The 19,377-nt window shown below is 40.3% G+C and overlaps 1 protein-coding gene across 1 annotated transcript in view; it reads right to left on the reverse strand.

Moving 5' to 3' along the window:
- The window catches only part of EFHB (EF-hand domain family member B), a 57,798-nt gene extending 38,742 nt beyond the window's left edge, over positions 1-19,056 (reverse strand). Inside the window, exons 1-5 of the mRNA XM_032267484.1 lie at positions 17,953-19,056; positions 6,830-6,892; positions 6,154-6,297; positions 4,979-5,159; positions 1,737-1,847 (exon numbers count right to left, since the gene is read on the reverse strand). Of these exons, the coding sequence (XP_032123375.1) occupies positions 1,737-1,847; positions 4,979-5,159; positions 6,154-6,297; positions 6,830-6,892; positions 17,953-18,735 (1,282 nt within the window). The 5' untranslated portion in view covers positions 18,736-19,056. The remainder of the gene's footprint in view (positions 1-1,736; positions 1,848-4,978; positions 5,160-6,153; positions 6,298-6,829; positions 6,893-17,952) is intronic.
- Between the last annotated feature and the right edge of the window lie 321 nt (positions 19,057-19,377).

A 19,377-nucleotide genomic window follows, 5' to 3' on the forward strand; every position in this document is an offset into this window, starting at 1 on the left:
TTTTCACAAGACAGAGAAGGAAGAAACGAGGAAAGAAACAAAAGAAAGGAATGAGCTAGGAAAGTAGAGGGGTAAAGCTATGGAGAGAAGTCAAGACTGTAAGAAGGAATATGGCACCTGTGCAGATAGCAACGGGCAGTGTGAGAGTAGAGACGATCTTAGACAGTCTGGAAACATGTTAGGGAATGTAAAGAACCAGCAGATACTTCCTTATTGCTGACAAAAAAGAAGAAAAGAAAGGAAAGGAGAGGAATGGAGATGGGAGGGAGAGGGGAAGAGAAGGAGAGGGGAGGGGAGGGGAGTAAGAGGGGGAGTGAGGAAAATAACACACATTAGCTATGAAACAAGCGAATGGCAGACTCCAGAGAGTGAAGCAATGGGGATGGGAGGCTATAAACAAAAATTTGGGAGGAAGAGCATAGAAAAAGAGTCTAGTGTTAGCAGTGAAGGAAAAAAAGTAAAGGAATAAGGAGCAAGAAAGAGTGGGTGCTGTGCTACAGTGAACGGCAGCTCTTCTAGTTAATGAAGATTGAGTTTATGAACGATGCACAATCCATAGGCTTCCTCAGGACATGTATCAGTCTACTTCTCAATCCTTTATTGTATCAAGACTTTACTTAGGATCAACATATTGGCAATTGAGCTTTATTTATGGCGCTATAAAAATCTAATGCCTTTTTAGTTGTGCTGTGGAATAATTCTAGTAATATGCTACTAGACATGAAACTTTAAGTCAGGATCACTAAATAATAATAATAATAGTATCTAATAATTATGAGCCCTTAAGTATGTTCCAGTGCTATGTTAAGCATGTGGCATCTACTCAATCCTCACAAAATTACTATATCCATTTAAGAGATAAGAATGTGTAATGATCAAATAAGTAAATTGCCCAAGTTTTAAAAGACAGTAAATGGAAAAAGGGAAAAAAAAAAAAAAAAAAAGATAGTAAATGGATGAGCTAGGATTTGAACCTGATCTAATTCAAAAATGTGTGAACTTGACCATCACCCAATATTCTTTATATAAAATTAAGCATTTAGAATAATCTTTTGAGTCGACCGCAGTGGTACATGCCTGTAATCCCAGCCCTTTGGGAGGTCAAGATGGAAGCATCGCTTGAGCTCAGGAGTTTGAGACCAGCCTGGACAACATACGAAGACTTTTTCCCATCTCTATTTCAAAACTCAAAAAATTAAAGGCCGGGCGCAGTGACTCACACTTGTAATCCTAGCACTTTGGGAGGCCGAGGTGGATGTATCACCTGAGGTCAGGAGCTCAAGCCCAGCCTGATCATCATGGTGAAACCCCATCTTAAAAAATAAATAAAAATAAAAATAATTTTAAAAAATAAATTTAAAAAAACTCAAAAAATTAGCCAGGCATGGTAGTGCACACCTGTAGTCCCAGCTGTTCAAGAGGCTAAGATGGAAGGATCTCTTGAGTCTAGGAGGTGGAAGCTGCAATGAGCTATGACCACACCACTGCACTTCAGCCTGGGCAACAGAGAGACCCCTGTCTAAAAAAAAAATTTAAATAAAAAAATTTTTAAAACCATAAGTATATGCAGTACATGTTTTCTCAGCTACCATTGTTTATGACCTTATGAATAATATTGTATTAATCACCTATTATATGCCAGGCATTTAACTTGATATACATTATCTCCTTTATTCCTCTTCACAAATCTGAGAGTCCCGTATCTTCAGGCCCATTTGGCATTGGAAGACACTTACCTGCATAATAATCGTTGTGAGAAACAACATACAAATCATGTCCTTCATTTCCTTCTTTAAATACTTCTTCATAGGATTTTGGTGGATTCACCACATCTTTAGCAGAGTATTCTGAAGGAAGAATTAATAAAATCAGTTTCAAGGTATTTTTTAATCTATGATATAGTCAACTTATATTGCCTGGAACAAATGAGAGATTAGGTATGCTGGATGCAAGGCTACAGAGACATCCTGAGAGATCACAAAGCCAACATAAACGATTTATCAAGAAAGGGAAGCCCACTTGACCTGGCTCACCCCCTAGAAGTCTGAAGAATATTAAAACTCTGTTATCAGTTGGCTGGGCCCAGTGGCTCACACATGTAATCCCAGCACTTGGGGAAGCCAAAGAGGATGGATCACCTGAAGTCAGGAGTTCGAGACCAGCCTGGCCAACATGAAGAAACCCCTCTCTACTAAAAAAAAAAAAAAAAAAAAAAAAAAAAAAAGAATTCCAGCCTTCCAGCCTGGCCAACATGGTAAAACCCCATCTCTACTGAATTTACAAGAATTAGCCAAGCGTGGTGGCACGTGCCTGTGGTCCAAGCTACTCTACTTGGGAGGCTGAGGCACGCGAATCGCTTGAACCCAGGAAGCGGAGGTTGCAGTGAGCCGAGATTGTGTCATTGCACTCCAGCCTGGGCAACAGAGTGAGACTATCTGAAAAAAAAAAAAAAAAAAAAAAAAAAGAACTATATTATCAGTTAACTGTTTAGTTGTGGTAAGCCATGTTCCAGTATAATTTTTATTTTAGTTTGCTGCAGACTTCTTAAGATGATCTAAACAAATCAGAATCGCAATTTAGGACCCCTCATGCCCTATGACGTAGCCATGGTTTACATTTTCGCAGTTGTAAATGGAAGCAAACATCTTCTGTCTGTTTTGATCTGAATCTGTATTTCCAGGCCAGGCGCAGTGGCTCAGGCCTGTAATCTCAGCACTTTGGGAGGCCAAGGTGGGTGGATCATCTGAGGTTAGGAGTTCGAGACCAGCCTGAGCAACATAGTAAAACCCTGTCTCTACTAAAAATACAAAAATTAGACAGACGTGGTGGCACACACCTGTAATATCAGGTACTCAGGGGACTGAGGCAAGAGAATCGCTTGAACCTGGGAGGCAGAGGTTGCAGGGAACTGAGATCACCACACTGCACTCCAGCCTGGGCAACAGAGTGGGACTCCATCTCAAAATAAATAAATAAATAAATATGAATTTGTATCCTCAATGTAGCCAGAGGTACCAGGGAAATCACCGGAACCAGGAAGAAATTCTTCTATTGGTCCTAAACCTAGAAAAGATGTTGGTTTAATAACTGCATTCCCATGACTAGTGTTACCCAGTTTTATGTACAGTGAATAATTTTGTTTTTACTGTTTTAGATAATTTGTAAATGTAACCCCATTTACAATTTCACTCTTCCCTTTTGACCTAACAACATAGATTAAGAAATTTCCCTTCTTTTGGACTTTCTGCCAAGAATTGAGGTATATAAACTGATAGTTAAGAATACAGAAGATGATTCCATTCAAAATAATCCTGTAAAGCAGAACTTCTTTTTGATATATGAACCATTACACTTAATAATACACATATACACGTGTATATGTGTATTATTAAAACAAGTGTTTTTAAAACATTGTTCCTTTTATATATTTAAATAAGGCACACTTAGAGAACACTTTCCATATTAAATAAACTACTCCTAGGTAGCAGTTATATGACTGCTATAATGTCATGTCTAACATTTCACAAAAATTGGATTAAACCTATCAAAAAGAAGAGGCAGGGAATAGTGGCTCACACCTGTAATCCCAGCAGTTTGGAAGGTCAAGGTGGGAGATCACTGAGTCCAGGAGTTTGAGGCCAGCCTGAAAACATGGTCAGACCCCAGTGTCTATATAAATACAAATATATACATGAAACATAAAAAGAAAAGGGTATTTTATCTGCTCTAAAATACATTTTTCATGTGTCAAATTTTAACAAACTTCAGATCTGATGCAATAAGGTGCAACTCCAGATTTTACATTCCAAAGTATAATTTATCTTCAGAGTAGATGTCACTCTTTTTTTTTTTTTTTTTTTTGAGACAGAGTTTCGCTCTTGTTACCCAGGCTGGAGTGCAATGGCGCAATCTCGGCTCACCGCAACCTCCGCCTCCTGGGTTCAGGCAATTCTCCTGCCTCAGCCTCCTGAGTAGCTGGGATTACAGGCACACGCCACCATGCCCAGCTGAATTTTTGTATTTTTAGTAGAGACGGGGTTTCACCATGTTGACCAGGATGGTCTCAATCTCTTGACCTCGTGATCCACCCGCCTCGGCCTCCTAAAGTGCTGGGATTACAGGCGTGAGCCACCGCACCCGGCCTGATGTCACTCTTAAGGAAAATAATCTAATGAGCTTTTCAGTGAACAAAGGTAAGGTTCTGGAAGAGAGCCTCATTGGGTATGGAAAGACAAAGGGAGAATTTCTCCACAAAATAAAGAAAGATGGAATTTGAGATCTCCTATGGTAAGACTCCTAGAGGGAGGGGATAACCTGAAGAAGAGTGTAGGAGAGAAATCTGAGAAAGAAAGGCACGCAACAACATGGCAGGAAGCTGGGCCTCGAGAATGAAGAATGGCCTGTGACCAATTCCAATATGTTCTTTGTTGAAAGATGGTACTCTACTCCCTCTCAAAATCACAGTGGAAGCCAACTATGCACTCTGCCCTGTGTTTGGTTAATATGCAGGTATACCACATGGATCTGCACAGATGGAGTGCAGTATACAGCATTTCCCAAACTTACCTGTGCCATGAACTCTGTTTTGTAAAGAGTTCAGAGTCATGAACACATGTGAAGCACTGGTGGAAATAAAACACACAAATAGATGTCCAGAGCAAAGGGACTGCAGTCCTTTAGCCAGTCCCAGTGCCAATTTTGTTGAGTTCTTTCCTGTCTTCACACCATGCCTACTCTGCTCACCATATCTGTATTGTACTCCAATGCCTGAATTTTTCCTCCCTCTGCATACAAACGCTTTAAGAATTTGGATTCTGAGAGTAACTTTCTTGCTACTATCCCATCTTTCCTTCTTGAATCATCATTTATACTATCACCAAACACTATACCAATGGGATATTTAATCCAATTTTCCAAAGAGACTTATTTTACCAAGCCCTTCCCACTCCTTATTTTTATTTATTTATTTTTTTACTACCTCTGATGACTGCTGTTCCAAATGTCGTATTCATTGTGTCCATTCCTTTAGGTAATCCTGGTGCTTGATCGTGAGATTTTCCTAATGGTGCTCGTCGATTGCTAAGATACACAGATTCTTTTTTATCTTTAATTTTCTGTTGAAATGTGGTAACAGGCTGTGGGTTTATCAATGTGTTTGCCTAAAGAAATCATACAATGCACAAATATATCAACAAAACAAAAGTATAAATCTGAAAATGGAAATCTTAATCAATACCTGGGGAGAGGAGACTACACACACCTTCATATGAACTGTCGGAATTGGATACAAAGTTTAAACATGCCTACACAAGAGCTTTCTAATGAGTTAAAAGTCTCAATGGCACTGAAGGGTTTACAATGAGAGCTTCCAGGTTACTGGACTCAAATATAAAGCACAAGAACCATGCGACTTCCAGAAGTTCTCTTCAGATACAGAGATCAGGTCTTCTGAATCTATACTGTCCGCTCAATAAACAGCAATAATAAACATTTTGACTCCACCTCCACTCAATGTCCATATAATACTCTATCGTGCCTCTAGCCAAGTCACCAAGACAGTCTTTTTTTTTTTTTTTTTTTTGAGATGGAGTCTCACTCTATTGCCCAGGCTAGATTGCAGTGGCATGATCTCCACCTCCCAGGTTCAAGCAATTGATTCAGCCAATTCAGCCTCCCGAGTAGCTGGGATTACAGGCACCCACCACCATGCCCTGGCTATTTTTTATTATTATTATTTTTAGTAGACAAGGGGTTTTGCCGTGTTGGCCAGGCTGGTCTTAAACTCCTGACCTTGGGTGATCCTCCCGCCTCGGCCTCTCAAAGTGCTGGGATTTTGAGAAAGTCTTTCTTATTGTCTAACAAAACCTGACAGCATTTCTCTTTATTGTGAAAAAATGGAATGCAACCAGGCTTTTATCATTTGAGAGGAGAATAGTTTGTGGCTTAAACTATTAATTTTTTCATATTCTCTTGGCTGCTGCTGCTTGGATTTTTTTACTGCTCAAGATAAATGCTTCTGGAAGACAGATTGAGAAAGGGCTAGTAAAATTATGTGTGAAAAGGAGATTGGAACTAATGACTTTCACTAATACCTCATTTGTGCATTTTCACCTTGGTCAATTAATATACAAGTAAAAAGAGAAAATAAGTTACCGGTATTGAAATTTTAGATCTAATTCCATGTGTCAAATACGGTGCAATTTGGGGATCATTTGCTCTTCCATAAAATACTCTTTCTACTCCAGCAGGTGGATATCTGAAGTTGAAATACTTTTTTGCCTCAGGTGGAGTAATCAGCTACAAAGAGGAAGGCAAGAAAATAGTATTAAGTACAGTTTCTAAAAATATTAGCTAATTAGCTGATCTACACCAATCAACCAACAGCCTTAAGTGTATGTAGGTAGTAAGCACATTTGGAACTACAGCCCCAAATAATGAAAACCCCCTAAAATATATTTATTTATTAGTGAAAGTAAACAACATTTTTTCCCATGACACAGATCCTGAGAACATGTGCCTTAAACAACATATTTTAAATGTCGTATTTAGAAAACAACCAGGAAGCATCCAGGTTAGAAAGCATACCATTACTCTTACTGAAATAAATTGAATCCTCTGTAATTGAATCCCTGTAGAGCTACAAATTGTAAGCCTGGGATTTTCACTTTCTTGGACACAATCAATAGAATGTCTCAAAATACAGTAAAAAATCCAAATTGGCCACATTAAATTTATACCACTTTCGTAAGGAACGTTGAGTTGTCTATTTCTTAACGTTCACATTCAAGGTAAAAATAGAAACATAAAGTTATGTTTTAAAAGTGCTTACCCTGGGAAGTTTTTCAGTCAAGCTGGTTGCAACTCTGTAACCAATTGGAATAACTTTCCCTGCCTTTGGGGGGAAAAATTGTTGATCATTATCAGGGTAGAAGAGGAGCATTTTGAAGAATGAAATTTATTTCAAACTTGTCCTGTGACTCTGATCCTACAAAGTTACTTTTGACTAACATGAAAAAAGGAAGAACAAATAGTAAATCTAAAGCAAGCTTCACACATAACAAACATTAAATGCTATGTATATATTATAAACATTTATAAAATTGTAAGCATATATTTTTACAGCACTAACATTGTTAGTGATTCATCCAATTACAGGACTTCTGTGACATGTTGAGGAATTCAACTTTCAGAACAATCTTATAGATCATAGATTAATTATTCATTGTCCTATATAACAGTGAAATAGAAATATGATATTTGGGAGGCCAAGAAGGGAGGGTTTCTCAAGGCCAGGAGTTCAAGGCTACAGTGAGCTATGATCACATCACTGCACTCCATCCTGGGCAATGGAGTGAGGCCTTGTCTCTGAAAATAAATAAAAAAATAAAATTAAAAACTAAGAGAAAGAAACTAACTTCCAACAGTGTTCTGGGTCTCTGGAAAAAGGAGAGAGAGAAAGAAAGAGAGAGAACAAGCAGACAAAAGCAGAGAAATTGAGAATTTAGTGGAGTGGATGGGTGAATGAGTAGAGGTGGGTTGGCAAGGAATGGATAGATTAGATAAATGGAGGGATGAATAGATGAACATATGAATGAATACCTATGGGTAGGTGAAAGCTTGTTATTATGTTCAGTGTCGAGTGTGGAATTCCTTTTAGTGAGAGAGCCATTAGGGTTTAAGAAACTGTCTTCTGACATCTCTGGGTATAAAAGAGGAAGCCTAGCGACACAGCCAGGCAGAAAGCTAAATTGCTTTGCTAAAAAATAATGGGAGAAAATATGATCTTTGTAGTGTCTAATGTTTTAATATGAATTATTAGACTCCAGTTTGATAGAGAGGAGCAAAACAACTTCTGATTAGATACACTAAAAAGCAAAAAGCAAGGAGATGACAAATAAATTGAGAAGATGGGGGGAGTCCAAAGTCTAGCAACAGGGAGACAGGCTGGGGGGGGACCAAGGTGGGAAATAAGACAGGGAGAAGCAGCCCAGTCTTAACACCATATCTTCTGTAAATTCTACCCACCCAATTATATTATGTGAGAACTCTGTGTAAAAAAAGAAAGAAACTGTTTCCTAACCTGGGCAAAAGCAAGGCTGAGAAGATGGAGAAGGGATATAGTGAAATTTTTTTTTTTAATTCACTTGGAAGTTATAAGAAATCTCACTGATACCAGGGAATATTGTCTCTCTAGCTATACTTAGGATAGGAACTCAAGTCATTTTTTAAAATATGAAGGCTGCCAGGCACGGTGGCTCACGCCTGTAATCCCAGCACTTTGGGAGGCCAAGGCAAGTGGATCATTTGAGGTCAAGAGTTTGAGACTAGCCTGATCAACATGGTGAAACCCTGTCTCTACTAAAAATACAAAAACTAGGCAGGCATGGTGTCACGTGCCTGTAATCCCACCTACTCAGGAGGCTGAGGCAAGAGAGTTGCTTGAACCCAGGAGACAGAGATTACAGTGAGCCAAGATCATGCCATTCACTACAGCCTGGGCAACGAGCAAAACTCCATCTCAAAAAAGAAAAATATATTATAAAGGGGATCAGAATATGCCACCCAAAAATATGCCACTTTTGCGTAAGGATTATTTTGAGCTGAAGGCAGTTGAGAATCAACAGATACAGAAAGAGTTCAACACTTGGAAGAAGGTGTGGTAACACTTGGATCTGAGAATAGAAAGATTGGTTGAAAGTTTGTATTCAGGGCAATTGGATCCCATTCTTCTTCATCCTGTGTTATCCTTGTCTTCCTACCCTTCCACACAAGCTCTCAACTCCTCTTGCCAAACTGTGGATTTGTTTTCGCAAAGGGGTTTTGTAGCCAAAGACATCAAGCTCAAGGTAAAGTAGCAGGGCATTAATAAGAGCATTAATAAGTAAAAGTATATTCTCTGTAATGCATTTCCTCTAGCTTTCTCTCCCACTGGGCCCCTGGAAAGCCAGCAGCCAAAAGTCAAACCAGCCCTCTAGCCTGTAGGCAGTGCATAGGAAAGGAAGTAGGGCATCATGAACATAGAGATTTGAAAGCCAGCTTGCTTGGGTTCAAATATCTGCCAATAAATAAGCTGTGTCACCCTGTTATTCAGCCTCGATTTGCTCACAATGGAGATGGTAATAACCTCATAGAGATCATTGTGAGGATTAAATGAGTTAATACATATAAAATGCTTAGAGCAGTGTCCACACATGCTACACGCTGCGTAAGTTTCAATTATTATTACCATTATCACTAGTCTCTGGAAAATGTGAATAACCTAGAGGAAAAAAGTTAATACTGGGGACACTCCCAAAATAAAGGCTGCCTCATAACTTGATCACCCTATAACAAAGTCCCAGGATAAACAAGCCATGTAACACACACACAGCTACTAATTTTCTTTGTAGTATCTAATGTTTTATTTGTTTTGTTTTGTTTTTGAGACAAGGTCTGACTCTGTCGTCTAGGCTGGAGTGCAGTGGTGCAGATATCAGCTCACTGCAACCTCTGCCTTTCAACCTCAGCTCACAGCAACTTCCACCATCCTCCCACCTCAGCCTCCCTGGTAACTGGTAGTACAAGTATGGGCCACCATGCCAAGCTAATTTTGTATTTTTTTTATTTGAAAGATGAGTTTTTGCCATGTTGCCCAGGCTGGTCTCAAACTTCCGAGCTAAAGTGATCTGCCCACTTTGACTTCCCAAAGTGGTGGGATTACAGGTGTGAGCCACCACGCCCAGCCTGCCCAATGTTTTAATATGAATTTTTAGACTCCAATTTGAAAGGGAGGGGCAAAATAAGCCAATAAAAAACACACAAACATAGAGGGAACAGGAAACTGTAAAACAAAAGAGATTACCTGAGAGATATAAGATGGTGTATTCATAAAACAAGATTAGAAATTTTAAAAGACAATCAGAAAATAAATAACTTTTTAGAATTTAACTATGATAATCTACATAAAATTTCTACTTTTCACCTACTGTTTTAACATTTACTGATGAGCTGGGCATGGTGGTCCATGCCTATCATCCCAGCACTTTGGGAGGCTGAGGCAGAGGAGGCCAGTGTTCAAGACCAGCCTGGACAACAAAGTGAGACCCTTATCTCTTTAAAAAAAGAGAGAGAGAGAGAGAGAGAGAAACAAAAAAAGAACAAATGATTCTTTCCTAAATCATTTTTACTATGGTGGTTGCCAAATGAAGACTTTCTAATTCTAGCATTCTTTCTACATTTATTATTGCAAGGAAGTTTTCTTTTTTCCCTTTTTTTTTTTTTTTTTTTTTTTTTTGACGGGGTTTCCCTTTTTTTCCCAGGCTGGGGTTTAGTGGCATGATTTTTGCTCACATAACCTCCACCTCCCAGGTTCAGGCGATTCTCCTGCCTCAGCCTCCCAAGTAGCTGGGACTACCAGTGCATGCCACCATGCCCAGCTGATTTTTGTATTTTTAGTAGAGATGGGGTTTCACTTTGTTGGCCAGGCTGGTCTCGAACTCCTGACCTCGTTATCTGCCCACCTTAACCTCCCAAAGTGCTGAGATTACAGGCATGAGCCAACACACCTGGCCTTTCCTCAATATTTATTCACACATTTATGTATTTTCATCCCTATGTATTCATGGATTTCTATTTTATTCAATGGTAATTTTATTTAATATTCAGTGTATACCAATTTGGGCTAAGGGAGGCCTCATCAAGCTTGTTTCTTCAAGTTTGTTTCATATTTGCATGATTCTTTGGGATTCTTCTCACTTTTTGGCTCACAAAGATGTTCCATGTTCATATTGTACATGCCTGTGCAAGTCCTAGAGTCAGCCATTTCTCCAAGGAGTTTAATTTATTTTCATAGAGAATAGTATTAAGAAATAAAGATCTGGACCAGGCGTGGTGGCTCATGCCTGTAATCCCAGCACTTCAGGAGGCTGAGGTGGGTGGATCATGAGTCCCAACCACTGGGGAAGCTGAGGCAGGAGAATCACTTGAACCCAGAAGGCAGAAGTTGCAGTGAGCTGAGATCGCACCACTGCACTCCAGCCTGGTGACAGAGTGAGACTCAGTCTCAAAAAAATAGTAACAAAAATAAAATAAAAGAAGCTCTTCCAGTTTCCTGAATGCACCCTGATGCAAGATGATTATCCTCAAGGATTGATCTTGCAGACTAGTCACAATGGGAATTTTCTTTTTTTTTTTTTTTTTTTTTTTTTTTTTTTTGAGTCGGAGTTTTGCTCTTGTTACCCAGGCTGGAGTGCAATGGCACGATCTCGGCTCACCGCAACCTCCGCCTCCTGGGTTCAGGCAATTCTCCTGCCTCAGCCTCCTAAGTAGCTGGGATTACAGGCACGCACCACCATGCTCAGCTAATTTTTTGTATTTTTAGTAGAGACGGGGTTTCACCATGTTGACCAGGATGGTCTCGATCTCTTGACTTCATGATCCACCCGCCTCGGCCTCCCAAAGTGCTGGGATTACAGGCTTGAGCCACTGCGCCCAGCGGGAATTTTCATCTAAACTCTCCTCACAGCCATGCTTGACACTGGGTTTCAGCTTCACCCAAATGCACTGTCTTCCTACTCTGATACTCAGGGGCATCAAATCCTTTACCATCCCATGCCCTGGTCAGGATGCCAGGGATTGCCTTCCCTTCCCTTTTCAGCTGTTTGAGTTTAACCAAGCTTGCAAGAAGTAGATAATACTATAAATAAATTCTGTAGTATATATAAATGCTATAGCATATATATAGTATATACTCCGTATAGTAAATAATGTAGTAGCTAATATGAAGAAAGCATCAAGACAATTGGAAAGATGGAAAGCTTCTCAGTTATTTTAATACACTAGCATTATCCTAATACCCAACTCAGAAAAAGATACCACAAAAAGAAAAACTACTGTCAAAATTTACAGAGAAACACAGATACAAAAATCCTAGTGAAGCACTGGCAAGTCAAATCCAGGGATGTATTATAAACATAATATATGACAACAAGTAGGGCTTAGGCCAAGAATATGAAGAAGGTTTACCCTTAGAAAATGAACTATTTTAATTCAGAAAAATATACATATTTCAACAAATGTGGGGAAAGCTTTTCACAGATTGTTTTCACAGTCCTGATTTTTAAACTTTCTTAGTAAATTGGAAATGGATACAAGCGTTCTTAACTTAAATATCAAAAATCTCCCACTAAATCATACATAATAGTGAAACATTAGAATCATTCCCATTAAAATCAGAAAAGAGACCTTGTTGCTGTTGTTTTGTTTGTTTGTTTGTTTGTTTGAGACAGAGTCTCGCTCTGTTGCCCAGGCCAGTGGTGCGATCCTGGTTCACTGCAACCTTCCCCTCCTAGGCTCAAGTGATTCTCCTGCCTCAGCCTCCCAAGTAGATGGGATTACAGGCACCTGCCACCATGCCCAGCTAATTTTTGGATTTTTTAGTAGAGACAGAGTTTCACTATGTTGGCCAGGCTGGTCTCAAACTCCTGACCTCAGGTGATCCTCCTGCCTTGGCCTCCCAAAGTGCTGAGATTTCAGAGGGGCAAGGCTTGTTTTTAATATTGTTTTTTGTTTTGTTTTCTTCTTTGAGATGGAGTTGCACTCTGTCTCCCAGGCTGGAGTGCAGTAGCACAATCTTGGCTCACTGCAACCTCCGCCTCCTGGGCTCAAGCGATTCTCCTTCCTCAACCTCCCAAGCAACAGGGACTATAGGTGTATGCCATCACCCCCAGCTAAATTTTGTATTTTTAGTAGACATGAGGTTTCACCATATTGGTCAGGCTGGTCTTGAACTCCTCACTTCGTGATCTGTCTGCCTCGGCCTCCCAAAGTGCTGGGATTACAGGCATAAGCCACTGTGCTGGGCCATTTTTCTTTATCATGGCTAATGCAATGAGGTAGGAAACAGAGATAGATGAAAGTTATACATATCAAAGAGAAAAAGACAAAAGTGTCACTATGATTATCTACCTAAAATATCCATACACAAGCAAAATAGTCATTAAAAAACAAAGAAATAATAATAAACAATTATGACTAATAAGAGTCCAGCAAGGTGACCACACACAAGGACAACAAAAACAATAAAAACAAACATATGGAGCAATTTTCAATCTAATTATAAGTCAAAGAAACGTAAATTAAAACAATGCCTAACAAATTATTATTATTTTTAAAATTTATTGCTACAATCGTTTAGGAAGAGATTTGGCAATAGAAACTAGAAAAAGAGCCATGCTTTTGGCTTCTGCTGAAACCTTATCCTTTTTTTTTTTTTTTTTTTTTTGTGAGACGGAGTTTCGCTCTTGTTACCCAGGCTGGAGTGCAATGGCGCGATCTCGGCTCACCGCAACCTCCGCCTCCTGGGTTCAGGCAATTCTCCTGCCTCAGCCTCCTGAGCAGCTGGGACTACAGGCACGCGCCACCATGCCCAGCTAATTTTTTGTATTTTTAGTAGAGACGGGGTTTCACTATGTTGACCAGGATGATCTTGATCTCTTGACCTCGTGATCCACCTGCCTTGGCCTCCCAAAGTGCTGGGATTACAGGCTTGAGCCACCGCGCCCGGCCTGAAACCCTATCCTTAAGGAAATATTCCAACACATATAAAAAGACTTTTTTTTTTTTTTTTACTTTTTTTTGTTTGTTTGTTTTAGAGATGAGGTCTCACTATGTTGCCCAGGTTGATCTCAAACTCCTGGGCTCAAGCAGTGCTCCCACCTCAGCTTCACAAAGTGCTGGGATTACAGATATGAGCCGCCATGCCTGGCTGACAAACTATTTTATAGACAATTCTGGAAAAATAAAAACTAAATGCCCAACAATAGAAAGAGTTAACTAAAGTATTGGCTTGGCCAGGTGCGGTGGCTCACACCTGTAATTCCTGTACTTTGAGAGGCTGAGGCGGGTGGTTCACCTGAGGTCAGCAATTCAAGACCAGCCTGGCCAGCATGATGAAAACCTGTCTCTACTAAATATACAAAAAATTACTTGGGAGTGGTGGCAGGTAAATAGCTGTAATCCCAGCTATTCAGGAGGCTGAGGCAGGAGAATTGCTTGAACCCAGGAGGTGGAGGTTGCTGTGAGCCAAGATGGCGCCACTGCACTCTAGCCTGGGTGACAGTGCAAGACTCTGTCTCAAAAAAAAAAAAAAAGAATTGGCTTAAATATTTTTTATCATTAAAAGATCTTTTTGAAGTCCTTGTAGTAATAGTGAAATATTATTAAATAACCAATGAAAAAGAAAAACAATTTTACACTCAGTATGACAGCTGCATAAAAGTGCATTTGGATGAAAGCATCATAAAAGTATAGTGTAAGTAATTTAAGTAATTAAGAACTTAGGCTGTCAAGTAGGAATTTGAGACTTCAAATCCTACCACTTTTTAGTTGTATGACTTTACCCCAATTACCTAAATTTGCTTCCATTTCCTTACCTGTAACACAGGATTTAGTAGTAGTAGATGCCTCACAGGTCACAATAAGGGCAAATGAATTAATACCAGCAAAAGTCTATGACTAGCAATATTAATACAGTGAGCCACCAATAAATATTAATGATCGTGAAACAGTAAACTGCTAATAGGCACTGCATTTTTTTTTTTTTTTTTTTTTTTTTTTTTTTTTGAGACAGAGTCTTGCTCTGTCACCAGGCTGGAGTGCAGTAATGCAATCTCAGCTCACTGCAACCTCTGCCTCCTGGGTTCAAGTGATTCTTCTACCTCAGCCTCCCCAGTAGCTGGGACCACAGGTGCATGCCACCATGCCCAGCTAATTTTTTTGTATTTTTAGTAGAGTCGGGGTTTCACCGTGTTGGCCAGGATGGTATCAATCTCTTGACCTCGTGATCCGCCCACCTCGGCCTCCCAAAGTGCTGGGATTACAGGCATGAGCCACCGCGCCTGGCAATAGGCACTGTATTAAGGTGGTAAGATTACAGGCATTTTTATTCCTGTTTTCTATATTTTCTATAATCTTAATATTCTTGTGTTACAATCAAAATAAATATTTTAACATCTTAAAAATTATTTTTAAATGAAGCCTTCTTTCTAACGAAGATTAACCCCTCCTCTTGCCTATAATCCTAAATAGATTCCCTCCCACTCATCTAGGATCTGGTTCTACCCATTCTATTCCTTTGTGTTATCTCAAACTCCTCCACTGATTCACTAAATAATAAGATTCCTAAATGGAATCTTTACTCCTTCTCTTCACTGTCATACTTCTTAAGGGAAAAAAATTTCAAGATAGCTTTCTCCAATTCTAATAACCCATTCACTCTTTAGGTATATTATAATCTGAATTCTTTTTTTATTATGTCATTCTAACAATGTTGCTAATTCTTAATGTCCAAAGTTAATTAATGTTATTTTTACTTTATTTTTAGAGACAGGCTCTCATTTTGTCACCCAGACCGGTATGCAGTGGTGTGATCATAGCACACTGGAAACTTGAACTCGCAGGCTCAAATCATCTTCTCACCTCTCAGCCTCCCAAGTAGCTAGGATTACAGGCACATGCTACAACACCTGGCTAATTTTTCTCTTTTTTGTATAAGCAGGCTCTTGCTATATTGCTCAGGCTAATGACACACTTCTGGCCTCGAAAAATCCTCCTGCTTGCTGAGCATGGTGGCTCATGCCTGTAATCCCAGCACTTTGAGAGGCTGAAGTGGGCGGATCACTTGAGGTCAGGAGTAGGGGACCAGCCTGGACAAGATTGCATAACCCTGTCTCTATCAAAAATACAAAAATTTAAAAAAAAAAAAAAGCAAGAAAAAATAATTAGCTAGGTGTGCTGGCATGCTCCTATAATTCCAGCTACTGGGAGGCTGAGGCGCAAGAATTGCTTCTGCCCGGAAGGCAGAGTTTGCGGCAAGCTGAGATGGCGTCACTGCACTCCAGCCTGGATGATGGAGTGAGACCCTGTCTCAAAAAACCAAGAAAATCCTCCTGCCTCAGCCTCCCAAAGTGCTAAGATTACAGGTATGTACCACTGCACCAAGCCTATCAGAGATGGTTTTAACACAGCTGGTCACTCTCTCCTTGACACTCTCTTCCTTGTCCTATCACATTTAGAAAGGAAGGTATGAGAAGTGGGAGGAAGTAAAGGTTTTAGAATTGCCTGGGCTGGAAACTGGAAGCTGGTGTCTGCATGTGTGTGAGATCAGATCAGATCAGATCAGAAGCTATAAACTGCAGAACCAATCCAGAAATGGGAACAGGTGTGGTCAAGTAAAGCGGCTGGGAAAATCCAAAGAGGAAACCAGAAAGCAATGTGAGACAAAGAAAAAAAAACATTCTGATTCTGAAGGGGAAAAGTCTTCAAACCCAAGCAAAATTTTGTGGAAGCACTATGACGTCTTCAGCTGCGTTTTATTTTCAAATTTCAGTGTGTGGAATCTTTTATTCTCATTATACCTTAATGACACTTTCTTATGTTCCTCAATAACACTATCTCAGACTTACCTTTTTCTTCGCTGACTGGTCTTTCTCCCATTTAATCATCCAGGCTTCCTTCTATTTATCAAACATGTATTTATTGAATGACCACCATAAGCCAGGTATTGTGATATGTCATGAAAGTAAACAATAAACAAGATATAGTCCTTGCCCTCAATAACTCTCCTTATTAACATCTTCTTCACTGACCACCTCATGTCAATATTTCCCAAGATTCTTGTCTTGATTCTCTTCTCTCATTCACACCCATGGGACATCAATTGTCTCGTATTACCAACTGTCTCCCTGGCTACTTGACCTGATATCTCATACTGATAATAGCCAACACTGGATATTCATTTGCCACCAAACTCAAAGAGATCATTATCAACACAGACACTGCTGAGTCATCCATCAACTTCCCTTACCATGTAGATCCACAACTGAGTGGCTATTTTTTAAAGTATCATCTAATAACCTCTCAAAAGTGCAGTCTCCTTTCTATTCTTTGTAACTCTACATTAATTCCAGTCCATCAGAGCTTTGCAATGTCCTTCTAAATTCTTACTATCACTCAGTGTCTCCCCCTTCCAGTCCATCACAACTACTGATATCACAATTACCCTTCTAAAAGGCAAATTTTGTTTATTTCTACTCTCATTAAGATCCACCATTGATGCTGTATCCATATGTTTTATCCTTACCTTCGGGGCCTTCGGATGTCTTCAACATATTTCTTCTTCATCTTCATCTCTCAACACCCTGCTGGCCGAATAGAACGGTTATGCCTCTAAAACATAGGAAGCTTTGGTTGTGCTCTGGACCTTTTCATGCCCAAAATGGTCTACCTCATTCTTTCTTCGGACAAACACTGAAACCTTTCCATGTTAGCTCAATTATTACTTTTCCTATTAAGCCTTTCCCATCTCCTCTAAACAGAATTGCACAATCTTGACACTGAGTTCTGTATTCAGAGTGTACTTCTATGAAGGAAGAATCATATGTTTTGTATTCATTTAGAAAACTGTATACCATTCCTTTAATTATCTGTGAGCCTAAACCTAGAGGTAGGGATCATGTACTTTTCATTTTATTTTGTTCTGTACTTGGCACAATGGCTACCACAAGTCTTTGCTGAAAGAATGCATAACTCACAGTCTAAGAAAAAGAAACACTTTTCTTTTTCCAGTCATAGTACAAATAGTAGGATATAACATGTACCTTTATGTATCTCAATATGTGAGAGGCTTGAGGAAAATGAAATGAAGATTAAATGAGAAAAGAGAAAGACATCAGAACAAACCACTGGTGTGCACAGAAAACAAAGCTGACATCTAAGAAGGGAGGCAGAGAATCAGAAATCTAAGTAACATCTGCAAAGAGTCTAGTGGAGCAAAGAAATACAGGAATCTCACGAAATCTTTGTGATTTGTCTCTGCAACCAAAACAAGTTTCATCACTTTATCATCTCAATAAAGACATGGTTATACATAGTTTAGCTCCCACGGAAAGTGGTAGGAAAAAAAAAAAAACTTACACTTGGCCAACAAGGTGTCCGATCAAAAAATTTCCCAGTGTATATGGGTCTGATGCGATCTGGAGGTTCCACTCCTGGTTCAATGTTTCCAGCCTCCGTTCTCTCTTCAGGTTGTTGGGCAAACTGGCATTGGGGAGGTTCTATCACCAAGCCCATTTGGGGATCTGAATTCTTGGTCTCATCTGGCTCCTCTGCTTGGGGTAGTCCAATGTCTACCCCCACAGGAGGCTTAATCTCTGTGCTGGGTTTCATCACAACACAGGTGGACTCTTTTTCCACTTCCTGTCTTGGTTCCATACCCAAAGCAGGCTTTCCCACTAATTCCTCTACCCCTTCAGGGCCACTAGCCAAAGAAGCTCTCCTGCTCCCTACAGCCTGTGGACTTCCACACACCCTGCCCAAAGGAGGCTGTATTCTGCGATCATGGGTACATCCTACATGAAGACTCTCATTTTCTAACCCCATTCTTCTTGGCAACAGAGAAAATTTTGTTCCCTGTGAGGCTGAGACACTGTCAACTCCTAAACTACCCCTCTGCATGGGAGTCCTAGAAATATTCTGTCTTTCTAATCCCATTTCAAGCCCCTTGTTCAATGGAAATTTTGTTTCTGGTGATGCCATCCTTCCCTCATATTTATTACTAACCACAGGGCTCTCCCCACATTGGGAATCTTCTTTTCCTAATCCCACTCTGATCCCCAACTCCATGGGAAATTTTGTTCCCATAATGACCCTCCTGCCTCCTAAATCATCCTTTTCCTCATGGGGGTGTCCAATCTCCATGTTCAGGGACGATTTCGACCCCCAAATACTCTCATTTCTCCAAGAGCACTCATCTCTAAGGGGAAAGCTGTACCTGGCTCGAGGGATGTTTCCAATCCCTTGGGCAACCCCACTCTCACGAAAGAGCACCACCTCACTCGGACTCCCTGCCCACTGCTTCCTGCCTGCCTGCCTGCCTCTTAACAGCCAGCGGGGTTCACAGAAGAAAAGATGGAGTCTGTTTATCCGGTTACCTGGGAAACAGGGGCGGGGCTTGGCGCTCAATTCCTCCCGGGACGGATCCCCGTTCGCGTCTCATTCTCTCCCCTCTCCTCTCTTCCCCTCCTCTCTCCTCTCCTCCCCTCCCCTCCTCTCCTCTTTCTCCCCGCGCCCTCTCTCTGTCTCTGCCTCTTGCCTGTCCTCTCTCCTTTCTCCCTCTCTCTCTTCTCTCCCCCTCTTCACTTCCAACCCTGCTTCCTCTCTCTTTTTCTTTACTAGATTTGGAGGGCAAGAAAACTTAAGTGATGTGGCTTTGGACGCTAGATCAAATGTTCAGCAAATTCTCTGGTTTCCCTAGCAACACAGTCCTTTTAGGATGGTTTCAACGATTGGCTTCTTCCTGGCCGCTTAATGTTGGTGATGATGAACAAATAAACTTTCTGA

Source organism: Sapajus apella, unplaced genomic scaffold, assembly GCF_009761245.1.
Source record: "Sapajus apella isolate SASKATOON/1434 unplaced genomic scaffold, GSC_monkey_1.0 scaffold4, whole genome shotgun sequence".
NCBI classification, from domain to species: domain Eukaryota; kingdom Metazoa; phylum Chordata; class Mammalia; order Primates; family Cebidae; genus Sapajus; species Sapajus apella.